This window comes from Aplidium turbinatum, chromosome 7 (genome assembly GCF_918807975.1).
Source record: "Aplidium turbinatum chromosome 7, kaAplTurb1.1, whole genome shotgun sequence".
Classification (NCBI taxonomy): Eukaryota; Metazoa; Chordata; class Ascidiacea; order Aplousobranchia; family Polyclinidae; genus Aplidium; species Aplidium turbinatum.
The window spans coordinates 6,926,867-6,952,373 of record NC_137478.1 but is presented as its reverse complement, the minus strand read 5'-3'; the positions used below and the strand labels follow the sequence as shown (position 1 = coordinate 6,952,373).

At 38.2% G+C, this 25,507-nt stretch overlaps 2 protein-coding genes across 2 annotated transcripts; one reads left to right on the top strand and one right to left on the bottom strand.

The window, feature by feature from the left end:
* The first annotated feature begins 251 nt into the window (after positions 1-251).
* On the top strand, positions 252-19,376 carry LOC145774897 (G-protein-signaling modulator 2-like). The gene is made up of 16 exons (XM_082586225.1): positions 252-465; positions 2,609-2,720; positions 3,272-3,407; positions 3,784-3,923; positions 4,418-4,541; positions 7,642-7,757; positions 8,084-8,239; positions 11,550-11,658; positions 13,615-13,761; positions 14,112-14,177; positions 14,551-14,658; positions 15,162-15,375; positions 15,851-15,994; positions 16,562-16,674; positions 18,733-18,866; positions 19,055-19,376. The coding sequence occupies exons 1-16, from the start codon at positions 345-347 to the stop codon at positions 19,074-19,076; spliced, it is 1,962 nt and encodes a 653-aa protein (XP_082442351.1). The 5' UTR covers positions 252-344; the 3' UTR covers positions 19,077-19,376.
* On the bottom strand, positions 19,366-25,125 carry LOC145774898 (E3 ubiquitin-protein ligase PPP1R11-like). Its single transcript, XM_082586226.1, has 4 exons — positions 24,924-25,125; positions 21,756-21,864; positions 21,122-21,256; positions 19,366-19,794 (listed from the first exon to the last, which is right to left on the bottom strand). Exons 1-4 carry the CDS (start codon positions 24,972-24,974, stop codon positions 19,742-19,744), a joined length of 348 nt encoding a protein of 115 aa, XP_082442352.1. The 5' UTR covers positions 24,975-25,125; the 3' UTR covers positions 19,366-19,741.
* Between the last annotated feature and the right edge of the window lie 382 nt (positions 25,126-25,507).

Sequence of the window (25,507 nt, the reverse complement as noted above, 5' to 3'; positions counted from 1 at the left end):
TTCTCTTTAAAACTATTAATACCGTACTACAAAAAGTGCTCAACTGCTCAATGCAAAGCAAAAAATCAAAGCAGAGCGACTTAAATCAAATATAGTTATTATTATCTGAATCCTTAACAGCCTGTTTCACCTATACGGATCATCAGAAGTTCTTATTCAAATAGAATCTATTATTTGATTTATATTCTCTTTAAATTTTTGCTTCTAGTGTGGATATCTTATATATATGTTATTTCTTGTCATGCAGCTCTTGTCAATGATCTTTAAGTTTGCTTACAAATAGAAGGCCAAGCAATACATGAGAGTTGACACAAAATCAACTAAGATAACTGAAAAACGTCTTAATGGCGTCAAAAGAAAGGTTAACATGCATTGAACTTGCCTGTGAGGGAGAACGACTGTGTAAAAGAGGTGACTATCAATTGGGTGTTGAGTATTTTGAAGAAGCTGTAAACCAGGGGACAGGTATGATAAACTTATTACTTTTATTATTTTTCATGCACATAATAATTTCACTAGTAACGAGTTTATGAAAACGAACTGCTGTGTTGCAAATGTATAGTGATTCAAAGATTTGCTTCCCGTCGTCTTAACCTAAATCTTCAGCTACGAGGCATAAGCCTGAATATGACAAACAAAAAAACATGAGTCTTCATTTGAAATTCAAATATTGGTCATCGTTCAGGTGTAGGAAAGTGGTTACTTGTAATAAATTTTGCAGCTTAAATATTGATATCAGTAATGTTTTGATATGTATGAATTGTGTGATGTTGATAGAGTCAATACACTTAAAATTATTGTAACTTAGTTTCTATTGTGATATCCAGTAAGAGTTTAACTTGGTTGGTGTAATGAGGGTCATTTGGATGAAACTAAATATACAGAATTCTGCATGATCAGACGTTTTGAGTTTTCATGTGGAAGTATACAAATAAAACATCCCTAATGGTCCACACTTGATACACAATAGCTTTTGTCAATGTGTCACTCCCTGTTTTGTTTTTTTTCGCTGAGACTTTTCGGTCATTTGTCCGAAATGACTTGAAAAAATTCGGTCATTTTTTATTTATTTTGGTCTTTTTTTTTTGATGAAAATATTTCCTTTCAAGTAGCTGATACCAAGCCTCGAAATTCGTTTTTGTTGACGGCGGACAAACGTGTCCGGTCTGAGCAGCTATCTTGGCGGATAAATAAAGTTTCACGGCGGACACACCAGTTTTAGCGTCGATCGTCATGTTTAATCACTTTATCTTGATAATTCTTCGCCATTTGAAAACTAAAGCTACGGTTTAGAAGGCTTTTTAAAATATCAGTGAAGTCACTCTGAAAGGCTTTCATCAGACCAACGACATGCGCTTGAAGAGTCACAGCGCCGTGTATCTGCTTAAGCTGCATAACTGATTAACTTCCACCGAACGAGGTCGTGTGGCTTCTTGCGTCACAATGCTCTGGGCAGGAGTCGAAAAACTTGTACACTAACGCCACTATTTTCTGCTGTGCAAAGTTGCATTAGGCTTTTTTTTTAGGTTTGTTTTTTGCGTGTCTTGTGAGCGAAAGTGAATTTTCCATGGGCCTTTTCTTTCTTATTGTAATACCAAAACTTAACAAATTTTGCTGCATCTTGCTGTAATACATGTATAGCCTACTCGTATAATGTAATTTGTAATCAACCTTGTCTTATCAATATTACTGGGAGATCAAAGCCAGACATTGTGACATAAAACTTGAACTAAGTTGCGCGTGATTAGTGTAGAAGTACCAGTATTCCCATCGATTCTTAGCGAATAATTCACCTTTGTTACGCTGATTCAATGTCATCAATCGTTGAAGCAACGTAAAAATTGAAAGTTTTCCTTCTTAAATGGAAGCTAAGAGATACAGTATTCACATTTTCTAGATGCGCGGGAAATTATATTTTTGCAACAATTGTTTGTGCTATGCAATGATGATTTGTATCCGTAGTTTCTGTGTTATTTCTCGGCGGACAAATATGACCGATCTAGACCAGAGGGTACTTCCCGCGGACATCACATGCTGTGACGGTGAACAATGAACATGTCCGCCGTGAATTTTGAGCCCTGCGAATGCGATACAAACCAAAATTTGCACTTCCTGACTAGCTACAACATTAAGTTTCGCTGAGAAACGTTGTGTGTTTTATCTGAGAAAAGTTAGAACAGACAAACGTTTCTTCAACGTTCATCAGCGAAACTCAAACCTTTGACATTTTGACCGAATTGACTATATATATTTTTGCACATTTTGACCAAATTGACTATGTATTTTTTCGGACATTTTGCTAAAAAATCGGTCAATGACTGATAAATGACCAAAAAAAAAACCCAGGTCACTCCTGTCTGTGAACACATCCCAGACAGCAAATCATCCACTTTTTACATTGATTCAACATCTGCAGATGTTGGATCATTGTAAAAATGACTGATTTGCTGTCTGGAATACAAGTCACTAACCATCATAACCATCATAAAAAATCGTTATGAAAATAGTTGAAATGAAGCAACCATCAAATAGCCTGTTGCCAAAAATGTTTGGATTCATTGTCAGTCATGAAAATATTTAACATTCAAATAACCTTTTTTCTATTCAGATAACCTAAGTACTCTCAGTACCATCTACAGTCAGCTTGGAAATGCTTACACATATCTTGGTCAGTTTCCAAAAGCGGTTTTATACCATCAACATGATCGCACTCTTTCCAGGTGTTATTTTGTTTATTTTTAGTTTCATGTATTGTGTGCAATTGTTATTGTTTCCTATAATACTCGGTCTATTTTAACTGTAGATGGAACTGACTCCACACCCAGTCTTTTCATTGTTTCCTTGCATTTCGAGTTTGTAATTTGTTGGTATTTTTAAATTATTTTACAGAATATATACAAACTAAACTATTCGTGTATTCAAAATACATAAAAATACACAAGATTGATATTTAACCTTATCAGCTAGGAATTTTGTAATTACATTTTGTTTAAGATGCTTTTATGCAAGCAGAGTTTCTTGGTTTAGAGCTGGATTTTTCTCAGGGTAATAATACATGTTGTTTCTACTACTGCTTTTGTAGCTTATACAATTCTTATAAACCTTGATATATTTCATAATATTCAAACTGATTACTTTGTTATGGCAAACCAAATATGTTTTCATCTGCTGTACGTTCGTTTTCATCTGCTCTAATATTCTACTGTATATCATTGGGTAATGGGTATGGTGATTACGTAACTGACAGAATGTATTTTTCACGATTTCTCAGAACACTTGGTGATCTACCTGGTGAAGCTAAAGCCAGCAGCAACCTCTCGAATACATTGAAACTGATGGGAAAGTATGATGAAGCCCTTGTGTGTTCCCAGCGTCACTTGGACATATCAAGAGAACTATCAAATAAGGTTTCATTTCTATTATTGGTTGTAATTTACATTATTATCGTCTTTGTATTATACAATGTAAATGATGCAAAATATAACTAAGAAAATCAGCCTACTATATATATATATTAGTCATGTTTATTCAAATATTTTTTGTTATCTATTTTCCCATAGGTATAAACTTGGCACTGAAGTACCTTATCTCACTGTAGTACCGGTATATCTTATGTCATCAACCAAGTTGCATTTCTTTTCCTTTTGTGACCTTTGGAATCACTACATTGTTATTGCCACCCACACAAAAACGTTTTGTTTTTTCACTGTGATACAGAAACAACATCAGCAACCAATCTGTAGCCATAAGTCGCCAACATTTTATCCACATTTACAATTTCAGACAGGAGAGGCCAGGGCTTTATACAGCATGGCCAATATATATCATTTAAAAGCGAAGCAAAGATGCACAGCTACTACTGGGGATGAGACTCAAGATCCGGATATTCTCTCTGAACTTCAAGTTGCCATAAACCTGTACCAGTAAGTATTCTTAGACTAGCTTCTGTGATGAGAAGTACCCTACCACGTCTCTGATCATTACCATGCAGCATGTGGTATGAAAAGTTTATTAACCACTTTGAATGTAAAGTAACATTTAACATTAAAGTCATGTGAACTGTGAAGTGAATGTTTTGTTGTACTGTATGATCTGTATCAATAATAATAACTTTTATATTGTGTTTTCTTGACTTTGTGGCGACATGTTTGTAGGACTGACATCATTGTATAGCGATGCTGCATTATGAGTTTTATTTTTACATTTCATATTTATATACATTATACAAGTTTCAACTTTTCACCATCACAACCGCTAGTCGCCATGTGTTGATGCACTGTGTTTCCTGTGGTGTAAGTTTCCTGGTTCTGGTCAACATTGATTTCAAATCACTTTGTCTATGGAAATATTGCAAGAGTAGTCTGTTAGTACCGGTATGTCAAGCGTAGTCAACAACAATCATGGCAAAATGTTGCAGGCAAAATTTAGCCATAGTGCGAGAGAGTGGAGACCGAATTTCCGAAGGAAAAACTTGTGGGAGTTTAGGAAACACCTACTACTTGCTTGGCAACTGCACTGAAGCAGTTGGATTTCATACAGAGGTATGGTATTGGTATAACTACCCAGCCATCGGCATCCCAAAACGTTGAATCAATGCAAAAGGACTGCTCATTGACTGACTATGTTTTTCGTTTGTTTGCACCACTTGCTGTCTTTTCCTGTTGAAAAGATGAGCCAACACTTAAAACGTGACCATCATTTTCTTTCATAGTGTCAACATTCTTTGTTGCAGTGTTACAAGTTACATCGCTTTTTAATCAAACTTTCTCACATGTCGCTAAGTTTAGAAGAACGGATTTACTAATGCATGTGATAAGGTTTTACTTTTACTACCCTGTTTTGGCGTTATTTTTTCAATTGAGAAACAAAGGCTGCATCAAAAATGAATGTAGCAAAAGAGTGGTGTGTGTGTACCGAAATAAGACACATTTTCGTGAATCGAAAAGTGAAAATCCAAAGTAGAAACAGTTTTTTTTTTCATAAAACTTTAACCTTCAATTGACACCCAATTGTCTGTATAATGTTTTTCGATATTGCTCAAATTCAGCAGTTGGCTTTGTTCTATTCTTTGCATAGTTTTCGTAAGTCGAAGGAATTGCTTAGTTAATAAAAATTTGGTCCCTTTACGTCTGCAGACGTTACGTTAAGGGTTGCCAACACTGTTAGTGTTAAGCTACAATCATAAAATAAATAAAAAGTTTATCGCTATATATTTAAGCGCTCAAATTTTGATTCATCTTCTTTTAGATGGCAGCTAAATGTATTTCAAAATTTCATTGACCTTACCTACATTTTTTATTAGTCCCATTGCCCTACATGGGCAATGAGTTATTAAACTATTGCCCATAATATTATTAAACTAGTATCAGTTCCTTTTTATATCACCATTCAAATTCAGCATGGATGCCTTCTGAGAAGCACTGGTTTCATAACGAAAGTCTTACCATTGAAATTTAAAACAACAACTTCACTATTACTTTTGTTTTTTACCAACCATGACATATCCCTGAGCAAAACAATAGTATTTGACCCAACAACATGTATCTGAGTGACGTGGCTTGCGGCAGGAACTGAAATTGAAGTTGTAGCACTAGAAGGCTAACCTTAATAAATATCATCTTGTAGCAACGAACAAGTTCTATGCCTTGAAAACGATTTCAAAATAAGAAAATAAATTACGTTATTTTACATCGCAATAAAAGATCAGAACAGGTAGAGCTTAATAAAGTACTTTCTTATGAAACAACTGTTGAAAATTTATGAAAAAACCGGAGCCATTTTGTAACATAGTCTACAATGTTTACACATATTCTTTACTCTTGTGTGAGCTCTATTCAACTGCATTACGTTGGTTGTGTTAAGGAAATGTTTTGCAATTGATCCTCATTTGCAGCCTATGATTCAAAACGATTTTTTTGCAGTCACCGCACACTTTAGGTTAGAGGGGCTTCATTGGAAAAATTGTTCGTGTGATTATGCTTACGTGCCTGTTTCTAAACAGTATACGTTACTTTAAGCACACAGTCAATAACTGAATCGCTCTTATATATACATGGAAGAACTTGTGACAGTTTTTAATAGCACTTTCCAATCGAAGCTTACATTATAGAGTTGGTTTGACGTTAAATTAACGTCATGTTTTGACAGTGATTTTTTGCAAAGCAAAGTGCTACAGCTTAATGGCTCTCCTTTGAAGTGAAATTCAACACATCATTGTCAGCGAAAGCACGTGCAATTGTGTAACAAGAGTCTTTTAAACTTGTCGTTACCAAGTGAGAAAAAGTCATTTCGTTTTTACATTGACTCAACGTCTCTACACGTTGAAATGTAGAAAATATATTATAAAAGGGTTGATTTGCTCGTAACTAATAGCCACAGGAATATAATTAAATTTATGAGCACTTTAAATGTGACAACTTGCCATTGCATGACCCTCTCAGCAAACAAAATACGTCTTTTTCATACTGATTCAACGTCTGCAGACCTTAAATCAATTTTAAAGCACGGATATTGTTTACTGAGAAAGGCCACAAGTGAATGCACAGTCATTTGGTTCGAAACGTGGCGACTTCTATGCATAGTTCTAGTTACCGGTTTTAGTTATTTTCAGCCCAGCAAAATTTAGTTCAATATTTATAATGTAATTGTAACAGTAGCTTAAAAATAACCCACAACCAAACAAAATATGCACCAAGTCTATAGTTATCCACCACTACTCGACTTGCAGTTTATATTAGTGATACTAGCAGATTTCAAGCGTAGCTGATCAACCTACAGTCAAATTTGAAACTTGCACGTTGGACTGGCCTGTGTACAGTATATAGGTCGATATGGTTTTAAATATCCTTGTCCCGCCAAAAACGTGAACCATTAAATCATCTTGTCCTCACGAGCGTTAGTTAGGCCAAGGACCAATGGCAACTTGGAGCATATTACAATTGACTTGAAAGTCGTTTCACGCTTAAAGATGTTCCACTGCACAGCGACAACAAAAAAGCTAGGACTACTGCACTTCGATTTACTACTATTTGTTAGAGGTGTGCTGAGTAGACCAAGTGTAATCATGTTAACGTTAAAGTTTAGCAAACCAAAATTAAGCAGCGTTAATGCTGCAACCTTGGGTGACTGTGGAGAAAAAAGCCTACTTGCATTTGTATTGTTGTGAAAGAAATGTGAACAGCGTGTTAAAATGTTGGACACGTAAAGTGATTTCCGTTCATTCTCGGCTTCGATTTAGCTTTAGTTCAGCTCTTGTGTTTTTTGTAAACTTATTCACACATTTACGGCTTCTTTCCTTTCATTGTTGACAGCAGCTTACAGCTTACAATAGTGTGGTCTTTAATGCTTCCTGGTATGCAAAAGCTCTTGTCAAAGCTGTGATTTCCCCAGACACCAAATCAACCGTTTTTTGCGTTGATTCAACGTCTGCAGACGTGTAGTTGTTTCTCTTTCTGATATTCATTATTTGAGATAAATCTTCTGAAAAGTGAATCTTCAACAAGATCCACCCTTTGCAATTAAAATTCAACTGCTCTGCTCGTCTGGAAAAGCAGTTATAATCCAAATAAACGGATGTTAGCCACATTCTAGCAAAATATGTTTTGCTGGTGATGATGAATAAAGATCTCTCGTTTCTTCCAGAGGTTGGCAATTGCCAAGGAATTTGGTGACAAGGGTGCACAGCGGAGAGCATACACAAACCTCGGGAACTGCCATATCGTATTGGGAGAGTTTCAAAAAGCAGCAGAATACTATTTGTAAGTAGTTTGCATTGCATGATAATGCACTACAAAAAGCAAGATTCAATAACCAGTTTTGACCACCTGTCAGAAATTCGAATTATTATTTAAAACGTTGAGTGATTGTACTTGCTTTTGTATTAGTTTGAATTCCTGTCGAAAGTTAGACAATTTCACAAAAACTGCAAACCATTGTTTCTGTGTACTGTCCTAGCTGGCAAAAGTTGTCCTTTTTTAAACAGAACGTTTTTAAACAGTTTTATAGCTGTCTCCTAACATCAGTGAGTTTTTGGCAATTGTTGGTGAATTTATTTTCAGAAAGCTTTATTTTTCGTGCTTTTCAGGCAAACTTTATCGATATCGAGGCAGCTTGGAGATCGTGCCTTTGAGGCCCAAGCTTGTTACAGTCTGGGTTCAACCTACACACTTCTGCTTGATTTCAAGCGTGCCATTGAATACCATTTGAGACATATGCAACTTGCCTTGGAACTGAGTGATCGGTAAGTGCAGCTTTCGCTAAGTGATTGTCAATTTTGCATCGTTTCGTCGTCTCCCGACGTTGTGACCATGTAATAATAATAATAACTTTGTCAGTGACTACACGTCTATGGTCTGTGAAATGTTGTGTTCCAGACAGCAAATCAGCCTTTTTTACACTGATTCAACGTCTGCAGACGTTGAATCAATGTAACATATGATTTTACTGTCTGAGATGCTGGATTCATGACGACCAGCAGTTTGAAACCACAATAACGTAGTTGCGATGAACTATTGACCCATGTGGGAGGGATGATAAAGTTGGGTGGGTGCTCAGATTGTGTGTGGGTCTGTTCAACTTGTTGCAATTAACAATTATGCACTTGTGTTTCTAAGCGACGGTTAGACTCCGCTGAGATGTTGACACTTTTTTCTGTTTATCAACGTTTGTGTGAACACTCAGTGTGTCTGGCAGTTTACTTGCAGGCTGAAAAACGAAATAGCTTAAATTTACATAACATCATCATTCATCATCATGTCTTGAGGCGACTATGGTAATTCTATTTGAATAAGGACCTGTTGATGATCTTCTTTTTAGGGTGAAATAGGCTCGTTTCTAGCACTAGTTGCTACGTTCATCTGATGAAATTGAAAGTAAAATCAACAACAAACAAGATGGTTTATTGTTTCACTGACGTTTCGCGCACCATGACAATGCGCATCCTCAGAGCGAATAACATACAAAATAAAATTTCACCAGGTTATATACTGCAGTGCGATTGAAGGCAAGAAAAAATAAAACACGCAATATTTTAAAAAATTGGCCAATGATGTGTGAGCGGTTACTTTCCACGTTGATTTATGTAAAAACTTCCAACAATAGACATAAAAATTCGAAGCGGTGACGACCAACAGAAAAAGTGCGATTGAAGGCAAGAGAAATAGAACACAATGCTTTAAAGATTGACTAATGATGTGCGGTTACTTTCGACGTTAAATTACGTAAAAACTTCCAACAATAAACATAAATTCGAAGCATCAGATGAACAGATGAACAGATGAACTAGTGCTAGAAACGATAATTGTCCTGATGAACACCCAAACTTTTCAGTATTCAGTGAAATAGGCTGTCGAGGTTTCAAAAAGTAATAACTGTATTTGATGTAACATCATATCCATGTAATTTTAAGCTTTGTTTTTAGGTATGTATAAAACCCTTGATATAAAACTTTTGCTTAAAACTATTTTTATGCATTAAAAGAATGAAATAAAACAGTGTTTCACACTTTCACTGTCTAATTCCCAGTTGTCTTACTCATGTGCCGTTTAATTTACTTTCTATTGTGCGAGTGTTGCCTTTGATGAAAGTGTATGGTGGATTTGTGGTTTATTTTAGTTTCGGTCCATGGAAAACTCTATTTTTGCTAATTATGTTCAAACGTTAATTTCGGTAATTGACAGTTTTACTTTGAACGCCTCACCAATTACAGTCGAGTTATCGTATTTAAGTCCGGCTTCGGTGAACAGTTTGTCACTTGCCATCAACAGTTGTTTTTTTGCATCGTTTCAACGCCGCTAGATATTGAAACAATGCAAAAAAAATCTTTGAGTCGCTGTTTGAGTGCGGTTTGCAGTTGCACTTATCCGTGATTGGTAACGCTTTTAAAAGAGATCAAGGTGACTGTTGTTAAAAATCTATTTGTAAAGACCAAGGAGACCTTCGCAATTCACCAGCACCTAAGAATCCTACCACACAGTATGTTCACAAAAACTTCTTTGCTGTTGAAATTATTTCTCCTTAAGGTTGCAGTGTTGCACTATCTCACAGAGACTTGAATTGTTTTGTGTCTTTTCTGAAATCGTTTGCATTTTACAACATACTGCATGATACAACTGATTTTCGTTATCCTGAAAATGCTGCATTATCTTGTTTTCCAACGTTAAAACAACATGAAAGGATGTGTTTATTTCAACGTGGCAGTTAGTGCGTTCGAAAAAGACTGCTTGAATTAATTTTTTGTTCATCAATGTCACTTCTTGCATTATATTGCTTACGTATTTTATTCTTTGTAATGTCTAGAATGGTGAACTTATAGGTCTATCTGCAATGAATAACAAAGCTAGACTGCAACTAAGCTGCTTGTGCTGAAACAAAGGAAGTTGGTTAACTGAAGTATTTTTGGCATTTGAATACTCTGATTATGCTTTTTCATTGCCAAATGCTGTCGCTATAACGTCATAAACTTAGTGACTAAACTAGTCAGTTGTCATCTCAAGAAACCGAATCTCTATCATCAAGCACAGTTTCTGATCGATGTTTAGCATGTGTTGAAGAACTGTTCTAAAGTGCAATAAAATACCGTATCCCAAATTCTGCGGACTGGTCCCGTTTTATTTATATGCTGGTTGATGTACAAGCCGATACACCGAATCAAGATTGTAAAGCGAAACTCAATTTATTACAAGACTATAAATACCAAAGCGTTTCCAATCATTAGTCAAGAAAACGTTTAATTTACAAAAGTCAATTCAACGCATAACCAGCTCTACTTTATAATTAACCGGATTAGTCTAACTAACTGCATCTTGAATGCTTTACTGTATTGGACATGGTATGAAACTACTGTATATGTCGATGTCCATCAACGTTACATTGCAATCAAAATGGATATTAAGGAGTCAGTTAAACGAGTTTGAACTGGTTCGAACGAGAGTCGTAATTGCACGCGGAAAAACCTTGTGGTCTAGTACTCTAGTTGTCTGCATCGAGGATTGCTGTGTGATACCTGTCAGAGAATGTGTGTTACTTTCTTAATTGATGCTGTTCGGCTTCGGGGTTTTATCTGAATCAATAGCTTTGGTTCTTATTTTGTTTGTTCTTTTATTCTGTTTTTTTTTTACACTCGAGGCACTTTTTTCTTGCAAGATTCTAGTTAGAAAAAGTTGCCATTTGCTGAAATGGCAACTTTACTAGTGGCTTGGGTAAAGTAGTGCGAAAAAAAGAAAATGTAACGTGAATGAAATATGCGATATGAAAACTATCTTTCCGTCCACGCCACGGAATGCGTGAGCAGAGGTCTCAGATTGTAGTTTATTGTAACATGGTCGTCTGGCAAATGTGTTTTCATCAACAGGTTACAGCGCAATGCTGCCCACGAAAGTCGCTCTCTAAATACCATGCTTACTCGTTCATTCTTTTCACTGTATACTTTCAAAGATTAAATGTTATTGTAATTAAAGCAGTCACATGGAGAAAGCATGTTCGTACGTTGAAATAATGTAGAATACAGTAACATTATATTGATAAAAAACAAGTCAAATTTGTCTTTTTAGCACTGGCTTGGGCCGCGCATGTTGGTTATTGAGCAATGCCCACAAGTCGCTTGGCAACTACAAAAAAGCTATGGAGTACTCCGAGCAGCAATTGCAGCTATCTTGTGAAGTAAGTTGTTTTATTTCTGTACTTTTACTTTTTGACACTGCTGTTCAAAGCAAAAATATTTCGATAATTGTCGAAATAAGTTTCTAGAAAAGGATTTCAGTTTGTTTGGTCGTCCAAACAAACGATCTCAACTCAAAACCCACGAGAATATCAGAACGCACAAAGTGTTGCAACTGTCAACGTGTGTAGTCTTGCTCCTCCAAGGTCTACCAATCACCCCAGGATGTATTGGACTTTGTAGTATTCGAGCTAAACAAAAAAAAATTATACACTCATTTCGATTGTGCGCGATTCCTTTGTCATGATTTCTGTTTAAATTAACTTTATTGATTAAGTATTCATTTTTCATTGATCGTATGGCGGAAAGCCGCTATAAATAAAGTTAATCTTCTGGGCTTTCGGCTTTGTTTTAATCACGCATACAGGGTGATGCGGTTATAACGTTGGGCTTGAAATTTTTTTTTGTCTTTGAAACATCGATTTCAAGTTATGTTCCAATTCAGCAATCTTCTTAATTGAAAGCTCACTTTCATGAGGCAGAATAAACACTTTGCGGAAACTGACTCAAAATGTTCCTACTTTGCTTTCAAAGTGTTTTGTCGTTGCGTTGTGTTGGCAGCGGGGCCAACGTAAACCGCATCACCGAAAAACATACGCAGCCACCACACTTTGGCAGAACATGAGGACTTTGGCGCTTTCTTTTATTTTGAGGCGCGTTCAGTTTTAGACATATATTTTACTATCACTCTACTAAATCTAAACAACTGTTAATGACATTTGGTAGTTTTTTTTTACCTTTGTATTGGCATTCTGAAATATCACATGTTGGAACTAGGACAATCTTATTATCCCGGACACATCAGTATCGAAAAATTCAATGGCAGGACACTTGTTATTTCTACATCAAGGCTATTTTCACAACCACCCACTTGCAAACATCAGATTTGCATTGAAGATGTAGCTTTTATGCAAGTAATAGCAAGACAGAAACTGGAAACTATTGCTCACACTTTGCTGGTTGTTTGTGATTAGCAATTGCACCTGGCTAATCCCAAACAGCAAAATGTCTGCAGACGTTAATCAATGTAAAAATGACGGATTTTGCTGTCCGATTGCGTTTCATTCTACCGGATCCCAGCCAATCCATATCGCGGTGGTGCAGTTCAGTGTTTGTGTTGTGGCTTCCTGTGGTGGTTTCGTTTCTTTCTGAAATGTTGATCACTGAAACTGCACTTTACAAACATGAGATTATGAAGTATCACAGAGTGTCAGATTACTTCATACAATTTGTCAGGGAACTCTCCCTCAGAAAATCACGGCATAGTTCAAATTGAAACAAACGTTTAGCCCAACGCGCTGTCGTTTTCAAGAGTCTCACCAAGCACCGAGTTGGAGTAACAAAGGCATGACACGTTCAGAATGTCTCTCAGGTAGATTTTCAAGCTTTAGTAGGATGGTTTCCCTGGTCATAAAACCCACACCACACCAGAGTGGTGTTTCCATTTTAGAAGTTTGCTTGACCAAAATATAAAAAAGTACATCACACATTACAAATAAATATAGGACGAGGTTGCTTTTTACTGTAAGTTGCGCGGTCTTTTGTATTTATAGTCGCTAGATTCCTAGTTCACTGTGAAACAGCAAGCTATAACTCATATCTTTTTATGTATGATGGCCATGTTCAATTTTCAATAGAATCTTAGCCAAAATTTTGTTTGTTTTATGCCCTCAAATCATCCCGAGTCAATAAGGCACAAATTAATAAAATCGATATTTTTGAGCGTCGCAATTTTTTCTGTTTGCTCCAATGAAAAGCAATGGTCACAGCTCAACCACTGTGACGCCAACCGCCAAATCAGTCCTCAACGTCTTCACACGTCGAATCAACGTAAAAAGGACTCTCTTGCTCGCTGAAATATAGTCTCATGGGCAATTGAATATTTCTCACTTTTTCAGAATGGTGATACTTCAGGGCAAGCTACTGCTGAGAACAACATCAAAGAGTTGGCCGCCATTTTGGGCGAAACCGTTCAAGAGACCCCGCGAATACGTCGCATAAGCATGGAACATATGAAGCTGTTGAGCCTAACCCCCGAACAAAAGGTTCATACTTTGTCATATCTTACAACATTGTTAGTATTGCCTTTAAATGCCATAGATGTATGTTGTGTTTAACACAGCGCAGCGGACAGACATTTTACATCTTTAACACAAAGTTTCGAAATTGATTGCTTCCTTTCTAATTATGATTTTGAATTGGATTTCATTTTTCAGACTTGAAAATTACCAAGACAGCAAAATCCGTCATTTTTACATTGATTCAATGTCTGATTTTGCTGTCAGGGTAATTTACAGTAATAGACTTTGGAAGTAGTGTCACGACAACTTATTTATTTCTAATGAGAAACATATTAAAGTCTGTGACTTGAATTTAATCCTCAGTTTAACTTTAGGCCGCTGCTGACTCCGCAAAGAATCACAGGAAAACAAGTGCCGACTTCCCGAGGTCCCTCTTCAACGTAGGTGGAGTTAGAGCGAGCGATGCTTTAACTTAGCTTAGAATCAGTAGGTTTGAGTATTCAGGGGGATGTGTGTAGCTGCATGCCTGAGAAAGATTTATGGTCTCATTTCTTGTAGTAGCCACACCGAGCAATCACAACTTGTCGTTTCAACGTCCAGCGACGTTAATCGTCGGTGCTGAACACGTTACTCCAAAAACACCAACCCCACTTTCTGCAACACTGTGTAACTGTAGATTGAACGAGGTAGTCAGACTCAAAAATGAAAGATTTTACTGCACGGTTGATAAATCCACCTGGGGTCGAAGAAAGTCATCAAATTTCTGATGACTTTATTATCCTCGATTATGACTTTCTGCTGCGTCATCCACAGGGTGAAGCTCAACCTCGGAACGGACTTTCCCGTGCTGGCGACCAACAGCCTTCTATCAACGGACACTCCAGTTCATTGCATGACATCGATGCCGCAAACCGGTCTCCTGTGAGTTTTGTGTGCAACGAAAGCTCGATGTTCGCGATATGTTGTGGGAATTTTTGTGCCTTAAAAATCCACATGTCAACCTCGAAGTAGTAAATATTGAGTGTGGATTTTTTAGCTGATTACTTTGTTTTTATTTGATTTTTTGGTCTGTCTTTGGCAGCCGTGGTGGGCATCGTGAAACTTCACGCAAAGTAATGATTGTGAGCTAATTGTAGTCAATTGTAAGCTAAAACTACTCCATAGCCAGCTAAGTTAAAACTAGAACACGATTGAAAGGTTTCAAATTGCTTTACAATTTAAGTTAGAATGGTGAATGCCTTTATTAAATAATAAAAAGAAGTGATATCATTAAATTCGTACAAAATTTTGCAAAATTACTCAACATTTTCAAGCTATTTCCTGCATTTTGAGAAGAGAATTTCATAGGTATAGGTTTCGATCAGAGATTTCATGGAGTTTAAGCCTTTTTCGAATTTTACTCGAATGGAAATATTTTTCTTCAGGACAGCAACGCCCTTCCTAGCAGTGGGGAATTCTTTGATTTGATCTCCAGACTCCAGGGATGCAGGATGGATGACCAACGAGCCGAAATGAGGGACGAAGACGGTCTTCCGGAATTTTTAAGGCAGGGTAACAATGATCAACATCTTGCCAATCCTCCTCTTCAACTGAATGGAGCCAATAATCTTCATCCAGAAATGAACAGACAAGAGCAAGGTATTTTGCAGCGCGTGAGGGAATTAGTCCAATAAGGTCACAAATTGCATTAATTAATGTAAAATCAACCAAGAGCTACGGTATTGCAGCGCGTTCAGCAAAAAGTGTGTATGTTTCAGCCACGAAGATTGCAAATACTCAAAACGGCTACGCAATAATAGTATGTGTTTTTGTAACCCTGTATGTATTATTGTTGTGCACAGTTCTTAGCGTTTCACAAGGCAGCCAGTTTCATTATCTGCATCTTTTCTTGGAATGCTACAGTCACAAAGACAACCCATTTTCCTACTAGTAGAACCACAAATTAATTGTCGTCGTCAATTAGTTTGAGGTTTTATTAATCGGAAAAAGGGACTACTTTCAGGGACATAGGCTACAAAGCTTAAGAGCCCCTGATTACCTTGTTTGCATGATCATGTAATTTGCGTGTCATTTTATTAGACATAACGTGTTTTTAATTGATGAAATTCAACAGAAGAGAACCACCAGAAAATGGACGTGATGATCTCAATGCTCGCCCGATCACAATCGAAACGCTTGGATGAACAACGCGTCAGCCTTTCGTCGCTACCTGGCGTCCGCATTTCAGAGAGCAGCAGCCTTCCTTCATCTCCTGCAGGTGACAGTAGTGGACCGGCCAGCTTGATTGTCTTTATTTTGCAACAACACTGTTTTGGTTTCACTTGTATCTGCCTGCACTTCAATAAAGCGGTGGCTCTCAGGCCATTAGCTAATAACACCACACAATTTTCCTGTTCATTTATGTGCTGGTTTAGGCTTTTCGAAGTCATTTTTACTACTAATACACTAGTCCCCTCTTATTAAGTCCACCTCGGGTCGGGATCGGACGATTTTTGACTTCAGCGGGGACCACAATTCGTTAAATGCAATCACAACTCAAACAGTCGAATGTCCCACTGTGAAAGTAATTTGATCTCCTACTTCAGATTCATCAACAGATCAAACCAAGCAACGACACAGTATTAACGTAACATACAAAATCGGCTGCAAAATGTTAAGTTAATCCTAATCAAGCATCTGAACACTGAATCATGGCCGAAAACGTTTGCACTTGTTATATTACTTTTTGGAACATTATGTCAAACGCCGTGTCATTCCTCAGTTTATCTGTTTACAGTATAACAACATGTACTCTACCAAAAATTGTATTACTTTGGCTTTCCAGCTAACGTCGCTGCACCTCCTGCCAACCTAGACAACCAACCGAACAACGAACGAGTTGGGAATCACGATCTTCACCTCGATGACACTTTCTTTGATAACTTAATCAGATGGCAGGTAGAAGACTTGTATTCTTCTTTGCTCCTACATAATATGAGATTTTATCTGCTAGCATCGGTGAAGGCAGATATGACCCTGACTTAGGGGTGGTCAATTCTAAAACTGTTTTGTACTCAACAGATCACATTTGTTTAACTGTTTCTAACGAGGTACAAGTATGGTGGTTTTGTAGGCTGAAGTGTATACGATACACAAAAAGACAGCTTTAATGCAATAGTTATTGAATTGTTCACCACTTGAAATTATTGAACCAATCACCACCGAGATGATCGAAAGAGCCATCAGTAAGATGCGCATGGGCAAAGCTCCTGGTCCTTCAGGAATAATAGCAGAGATGCTGAAGCCAACAGGCAAAACTGGAGTTGCTCTTATACGAGATCTTGTAGAAGCTATTGTTAGCGAGGGTCGTATACCAGCAGACTGGGAAGAAAGTTACATCGTCAATATCTATAAAGGTAAAGGGGATGCCCTTGATAGGGGTAATTACAGAGGCTTGAAGCTGCTTGACCAGACCATGAAAATACTTGAGAGAGTGACAGAACAATTGATTAGGCAACAAGTACAGATTGATGAAATGCAATTCGGCTTCATGCCAGGCCGAGGTACAACTGACGCCATCTTCATCATCCGTCAACTTCAAGAAAAACACCTTGCCGTAAACAAGACTCTCTATATGGCCTTTGTAGACCTAGAAAAAGCCTTTGATCGAGTGCCAAGGAAGGTGATCTGGTGGGCCATGCGAAAGCTGAGTGTTGAGGAATGGCTAGTACGGATAGTACAATCAATGTACCTGAATGCTAGGAGCTGTGTGCGTGTAGGGGATGGGCACAGTAACACTTTCAAAGTAGGCGTAGGTGTGCATCAGGGTTCTGTATTGAGCCCACTGCTCTTCATCATTGTCCTGGAGGCCCTGTCACTCGAACTGCGCACAGGCTGCCCTTGGGAGCTGTTGTATGCGGATGACCTTGCCATTATCGACACCTCATTGGAGTCACTAGTTGACAGAATCGCCGCCTGGAAGAAGGGAATGGAAGCAAAGGGCCTAAGAGTGAACATGGGTAAGACCAAAATAATGATCTCTGGCATCAACCAGAACTCCCTAAGAAGATCAGGAAAGCACCCTTGCCCGGTATGCCTAAGTGGAACCGGTAGCAACTCTATCTTCTGCACCAATTGCTCCCACTGGGTCCACAAAAAGTGTAGTGGAATTAAAGGGTCACTCAGACCGGACCCACACTACTCATGCCCACGCTGTCAGGGCACAGCAAGACCAATAGATGGCAGGCCGGTAAGCGAGGTTGAGATTGAAGGTGGCACACTTGACGTGGTAGCTGACTTTTGCTACCTTGGTGATACCATGTCTTCTGGAGGGGGGTGTGAGCATGCGGCTATAACTCGGTGCAAGTCAGCCTGGAAAAAGTTTAGAGAATTTCTCCCTATCCTCACAAGCAAGCAACTTCCTGCTGCAACCAGAGGACAAGTTTACTCCAGTTGTGTGAGGAGTGTCATGCTCTATGGCTCTGAAACGTGGGCTACTTTAGCAAGCACCGTCAAGCGCCTATAATGACAGAGCGATGGTAAGATGGACCTGCCTGGTCGGGCCTGAGGGCAACATCCGGTTTGAGACTCTGCTATCAAAGCTCAAATTAAAAGACATCGGTGAAGTTCTCCAATTAGGCAGACTGAGATGGCTTGGTCACGTTGAGCGCAGCTCAAGCTGGATCTCACAGGTCAGATGTGTCAACATCGCAGCACAGCGGGGTCAAGGTAGACCAAAACTTTCTTGGGAAGAACTTGTAAAACGTGACCTTGTAGCCCTGAACATGGACTCTGCCAACCCAATAAATCGCGAAGTGTGGAGGGGAAGACTTCGTTCTCGACAGACAGACAGGCCACACCTCGACATGAGGATTAATTCATGGCCTGTATAATCTAAATTGGTTGATGATGATGATGTTATAACAATGTGTTAAAGCGGAGAACTTTAAACTGTTCGATCTCTAACATGAAAGCTCTGTAGAATTCAGAAAATGTGATTTTTCTTGTTGCATGTAGGGGACCAGGTTAAATGATCAAAGGAGTGCTGCCCCTCCATTGGAAGAGTACCCCCACCCCACAATCCCAGATGAGGACTTTTTCTCCCTTATAGTACGTATGCAATCGTCTAGGATTGACGACCAGAGATGCAGGCAAGTTTTATCGCGTTTATAGTGGCCCATTGGTTTTGTAAGTTCAAAGGGATACATGATCCTAGTGTAAAGATTGCTCAATTCTCTTTTGTGCCCACATGACGGTACAGAGGGTTATATGCGATATTTGGAGCTGTCATCCTACCATCAAACAACGCAATATATTAATTGCGCACACCTGTGTTTAGGTTCAACCCTGACAATCCGTGAGCTGTGCGTAGCGAGACAGCTATATCTTGCTCCTTGAAGAATATTGCCTTCTGGCCGTTTTCTCTAACACTGCTGCAACTAGCCAATTATACCGCGAGATATTATCTTCGTTATTTTGGTGTTCTCGCTTTCGAATTATGAATCGTGTAATACTTTCTTATTTTGTCGTACTTTACAATTATATTCGTTTTCTCAAACAAACCTGACTTTTGACCCTTTGTCTATACTGTTCTTGTCACAACTAGCTAAACTTGTTTTTTATAATGAACTTTCTGAAGCACCATTCACACAAAGGGGCATCACGTTTTATTTGAGATTGATAATTTCGTCATGCTTGTTAATATCAAGCTGACAAAAGTTACGGTATAAAAACGGCAAGTTTTATTGGCTTGGTAATTGCCGTCCGATCTGCTTGCACGTTTCCAATTTTCATGCACATTTTTTATCGATTACGATTTTGTTCCACCTGTTTTCTGTTGACCAACACACAGATTGTTATCAATCGTTTTACATTGACGTGACGCAAACAAAAAGTGACAGTGACGCCGGATGAGTAAGTGCTGAAGGATACGCAAACATTAAATAAATTATTTGCGTTGAAAGCAACTGAAGATGAATGATGTGACTTGATGTCGGCAGGAATATCCTCTTCAGGTTGTCGCTATTCAAGCAGGAGTAGTGTTTGGCTTTGAAGGAGGGTTGTTTTGTGACGGATCGTCTAAAATAGGATCAAATAATGTTGTCAAGACTTGTTCAGAGTGAATCCATTGTGATGACATACAGTAGATTGTGAATTACAGATAACACAACTGAAAGCAAGCAAAAGGACACAGTCATAGAGTTGCATTAAGTGTCAAGGCAGCCGCGTGTTCTGAAGCAGTGTCGAACAGACATCCTTTCGCTCTAACTGACAAATGAAACCCATTTTTCACATAATATACAGGTGATATTCAGTTTTCGAAATTAGCATATTTTTGCTTCGGCAAAAACGTTGCCGAGGCCAAAAGGTGAAATTGCCTCGGCAATTGCTGTAAACGTTTATTACGAAAAAAATTGTACCGAAAACATGTAAAACGAGAAGCGAAAAATATACTAGAGTACTAAGAGTAGTCTATCACGGCCGCACTGTTTGATTTGTTGTGATGTAATAATACTAAAAGTAGTGATAAAGCGAGCAACGCGATGCGCACGCTGATACGATAATTCACGTTGACTAACTCACGGGGGGAAAAGTTAATTTTGGGTTGATTCAACGTTCGAGTCAGCACAAATCGATTTAATTTTCCCAGCGGGTTATATTGCGTAATAACAATGCCCAATAAGAAATTTACGTTTGTTTTACATTAATTCGACATCTAGCGACGTTGAATTATCATAAAATGACGTTAATTGCTCAACCAGGTACCAGTAACAAATTAATAGCTCCCTGCGAGAAGATTGCCTCGATTTAGGTATGCACTAACATAATTTCGGCACAATTGGGATACTGCGAGCAACACAAAGACTGTTTGATAAAGAACTGGTTGTCAGAATCATCAGAGAATGAGGTTGTCGTGTCATCACTGGAATCAGACACATCAAGAGGCTCATCGCTTGGCTGTAAATCTACACTGTCTTCGCCGTTCGCAATGGAGCGTCCACGTTTCGCGGCTTTCGTACTTTGATACCCATCCACACGCCTCTTTCGCAGAGCTCCATCAGGGACCAGGGTGTTGTCGTAGGAACAAATCTATGGCTGTGGCTTCGGCATTTTTATTGCCGACGCTAATGCGCCAGTCATGCATCTGCGTCGGCAATTGCCGATGCTAATTTCGAAGACTGTGATATTATTAGTCAGGAACCCGGAAAAGGGGGAATGGCGCCGTATTTAAAACATCCCATTTTGCATTTGCTAAATCCGTTAAAACTGACTCGATGTTGGAAAAACAAAAGTCCTCTTCAAAAAACAATGTGGTAATTGACTAAGCAGAGATGAACCTCTGTTCTGAAACAACTTTTAAGAGCACCATTAGACTGGAATGAAATACGATTAACGACAAACTTACTTTGTGGGCAATTTGGGTCATGTTTGTGTTTTTTCTTCGACTTTTTAACCTTTTCATATGGATTCGCGTCATCGCTCGAGTCACTTTCTGAGGAACTCTCGCCAAGCAGACGAGGTTTCTTGTAAATGCAACAACCTGTAGCAATCATATTTGGTTTAAATATTATCTGCTCACAATCGTAAGTGGAAAAAGATTTTTGCATGGGTGTCATTTCATTCTTTCTATATTTTCTATAACCTCAAAACTTACGTGAGCCGCATTGCGGCGGTTCTGTAGCAGATTTACAGCAACAAGTGAAGCTGACAGTTAGCTTTTGTTTCTTTCTCATCACAGCTGAATTTTCATGCATTATTTCCAAGTTATACCAAGTACGACATATCAATACTCTCACATGTTTGGAATTTGTAGTTGACCTAGTATGATTGATAACTAAAAAATACACACTTTTGCAAAATCCCAGCAATGCGGAGAAAAAAATTCGACGGTACTGGTCTTGAGTAAATTAGTTTGTGAAAAAAAAATATAGATCAAAAATAACAGCATGAAGTAACCCACTAACAAAAGTAGTGCGACCAACTCATTTTCGTGTTTTTTTTGCACTGTGGTGAACATCGCAACAATTCTTTAAGCTTACATTTAGAAGATTTTTTTCCCAAATGTTCGTTGTCCACTGTGTCGGTTGACCAACTTACGCCTGGTCTTTCTTCTGGCTGTTGTAGAGTCACACTTTCATGGACTGTTTCCTAAACACAAGTACCAAAAATTTCTAATAATGTAATTTTCAGGAATTAAAGAAAATTTGTCAAACCACCAGATCTTACAAATTACAACACATGCTCAACGTCGCCACTTTTGTCTTGAGCTGACACTGGAAAGCTGTATTCAAGTACAGTCCCTTGTGAAATCAAAATGACCTTGAAAACAAATGATATTCACAATTTACTAACACAACCATTTTCACTGTCGGTATGAATTACACGGTCTAGGTGAAATTCTATTCTTATGCTCCAGCGTTTTTATCAATACTTTCTAAAAGTTATTCATTTTTTCCACATTAATGTGGAGAGTAGCACGTTGTGTAAATACAAAGCACATGTACGCTACATTGGGAAAAAAGTGGTTTTGCTATTGCAGCTGCTACTCTAACAAAAATGTAACACCACCATTATTAACAAAAAAGAAGATGCTATGGCCCACCTATAAAATGGCAATAATACAATAACACTGGTCAACAAAAATTTTTTTTTTGCATGGGCTTTGAGAACTGATTTAGGATAACTTTGGGGTGCTGAATTCGAATCTGACCTCAGATTTATCCCATCACGTCAGGTATGTGAGATATGATAACAGCAAATTGCTACTTTTGTCAAAAGTGGAAGATTTGGCGTTGCGTTTACCACCAACATATGCAGTGCTATAACGAAAGGTTAGTGTTAGACAGGCCAAAACAGCTTAAATAAGGTTACTGAACAAGCATTGCCATAATGCCATAGGCCTGTTTAAATCTTTGTGGTTTCATGCAAAACATTGACGTGGGACTGGGGGTCAGTTATACTTTTAGCCTCCCTTTTAGCTTGTTACTACTGCATGTAGAGCTCGACCAATATCACTTTTTCAGGCCAATACCGATATACATCGGCCGATATATATCAGCTATGAAAAATTTGTTACCAACAAAGTTATTAAGCAACAAACCAGTCCAAGAAAGTTTATGCATTAGTTGCTGTAATGGAAAAATCATTCTTAACACTAATCACAAAAAAAACACCAAACAAAAAAGAAACAACCCAGGCCTCGAAATTCGTTTTTGCTGACGGCGGACAAACGTGTCCGGTCTGAATTCTTCGCCATTTAAGAGCTATGGCTACGGTTTGGAATGCTTTTTTAAATTTCAGCGAAGGCTTTCATCAGACTAACAAGGTGCGCTTGGAGAGTCAAAGCGCTGTGTAGCTGCAATCATCATCATAATCCATCGTCGGTTTGTTCCCCACTAGTGGGGGTGGCCGATTGTTTCCGCGCAGCAATTGTCTTAATCCCTGTTCTCCATTTCACCCTGTCCCTTGCATCTTCCTCCTTCAGTCCGACTTTTTTAAACTCATCCTTCACTACTGCAATACGCCGCATAACTGATTAACTTCCACCGAACGAGGTCGTGTGGCTTCTTGCGTCACAATGCTCTGGGCACGGGTCGGAAAACTTCTACAATGATGCTATTATTTTCTTCTGTGCACAGTTTCACTAGGCTTTTTTTTCTTTGGTTTTATTTTTGCATGTCATGTGAGCAAAGGTTAATTTTCCCTGGGCCTTTTCTTTCTTACTGTAATACCAAAACTTGACAAATTTTGCTGCATCTTGCTGTGATAGCCTACTCGTATGATCTAATTTTGTAACGAATCTTGCCTTATCAATATCACTCGGAGATCAAAGTCAGACATTGTGACGTAAGACTTTAAGTAAGTTGAGCGTGGTTAGTGTAGAAGTACACCGCTACTCCCATCGATTCTTAGCGAAAAATTCACCTTTGTTACACTGATTCAATGTCATCAATCGTTGAAGCAATGTAAAACTCGAAAGTTTTCCTGCTTGAATGGAAGCTAAGGGAATGGGATACAGTTTTCACATTTTCTAGATGCGCGCACTAAAATGGGCAGGAAATTATATTCCCGCAACAATTATTGTTCGTCCTATGCAAGCACGTTTGAGCAACTTGTGTTTCTTCTAAAGGCATGTATGGCTGGTTTTGAGCGTGCTTTTGCCGGCCGATGTTTATCGGCGAAAGATAGCCAATAGAATATATCAGCTACACCTGATATCAGCTGACTGATATATCGGTCGAGCTCTAACTGCATGGTTAATAATGTTGCTTAGAAAACAAATTGGCTTCAAAATTATAGTTGGTGGATGTATTTCAGCTACTTATGTACTACATGGCCTGGATTTCTGGATATAGCACAATGTGTATGTGCAATAAACGCAATGTCAAATCTTCCACTTTTGACAAAAGTAACAATTTGCTGTTATCATATCTCACAAACCTGACGTGATAGGATAAATCTGAGGTCAGATTCGGCACCCAAAATTACCTTAAATCCATTGAAAAACTCCATGCAAGAAAAGTTGTGTTGACCAGTGTAATGATTGTCATAAAATTTAATAAATTCAAGAATGTTCTAAACTTGTAGGGAACTATATGTGATAATGCAAGTAGGCCATATGACATGGCCAATGATATATTTTGTGTGACCCACCCCTGTTGTTACTCAATGTGTTCTTTTTGGCCTGCAGAGTGCAGACACACAGAAATTATGCCAATTCAACTTGCATTTTTAAAAAGATTAAAGAAGACAATATTTCTTCGAAGATAATGTGTTCTACTGGTGCAAATTAAGTTAGTGTCAGTGTATGTTAGATCTACTACGCTTTAAAGCCTAGCTTACCGGTATGGACTTCTTCAGGGAGCTAGACCAGGTAGTGACTATGGTAGTGTCAGTCGTGTCTGATTGACAAAACGTCAGAATAAAAGCAGATTGTCACTTTATACATTTTGTGATAGTTTAGCTTAATTTGCAGCAGTAGAACGCATCATGTTATTTTTAAAACTAAATGCCTGATGAACAGCCTCATTCAATTTTCAGCATATAAAAGTGCTGGGCATGATGATTTTTACCTCCAGGGAGTCAGGGACTAGCGTCAAATTATCCAGTTCCAGAAAAAATTGTCTTGTTTAACCTAAACAGTAATACAGTACAATTTTTTTTCAAACACAAGCTAGGCTAATTACTGAAGGCAAATATGTACTAACCGTTACTGTTTCTGTGTTGGTTTCACTCAGTGTAGCGGTCGCAGACATCATGAAAATTGATATTTTACCACTTACGGTAGTTACCGGTAAGCTAGGCTTTAAAGCGTAGTAGATCTAACATACACTGACACTGAAACATTAGATTTTGAAAAATCAAAAACAAACAAAGAAAGCTTGAGGATACAGACTCCCAGCTCCGGTAACACAGTTAATACAATCCAAATCAAATTTAATAATCAGGAATGCGCATGGGTCTTAACTATAATCACTCATCACCTATAAGAAAATTAAGTTCAACAGTAAAATATTTTGCATTTAGACTCGGCAAAAACAGATAGGCCTACAAAAGCTTAATTAAAAGTCTGACTCAGTTTTATCAAGATTGCCAGATAATTTTTATACTTCCAGGGCAATTACTCTTTAGAATTTTAAGAAACCATAAAACTACACAAATATAACAACTGCGCCTAGTACAGCATAAACAGGTAATTGAGGGCTTAAAAGTATCGATGAGCAAAGAATCAAACTCCAGCTTCTGTCTTTGCCAAGAATTTCAGACTCTCGCTCTGTACTTTAACTCAAGT

What these genes read in the sequence shown, in the direction of transcription:
- LOC145774897 (XM_082586225.1), top strand. Translation starts at nt 345, where the DNA reads ATGGCGTCAAAAGAAAGGTTAACATGCATTGAACTTGCCTGTGAGGGA. An exon ending in CAGTTGGATTTCATACAGAG is followed by an intron (nt 4,542 to 7,641) that starts GTATGGTATTGG and finishes CGTTTCTTCCAG; the next exon opens with AGGTTGGCAATTGCCAAGGA. An exon ending in ATTGACGACCAGAGATGCAG is followed by an intron (nt 18,867 to 19,054) that starts GCAAGTTTTATC and finishes ACCTGTGTTTAG; the next exon opens with GTTCAACCCTGACAATCCGT.
- LOC145774898 (XM_082586226.1), bottom strand. Translation starts at nt 24,974, where the DNA reads ATGATGTCTGCGACCGCTACACTGAGTGAAACCAACACAGAAACAGTA. An exon ending in GGGAAAAAAATCTTCTAAAT is followed by an intron (nt 21,257 to 21,755) that starts GTAAGCTTAAAG and finishes TGATTGCTACAG; the next exon opens with GTTGTTGCATTTACAAGAAA. An exon ending in TGACCCAAATTGCCCACAAA is followed by an intron (nt 19,795 to 21,121) that starts GTAAGTTTGTCG and finishes ATCCTATTTTAG; the next exon opens with ACGATCCGTCACAAAACAAC.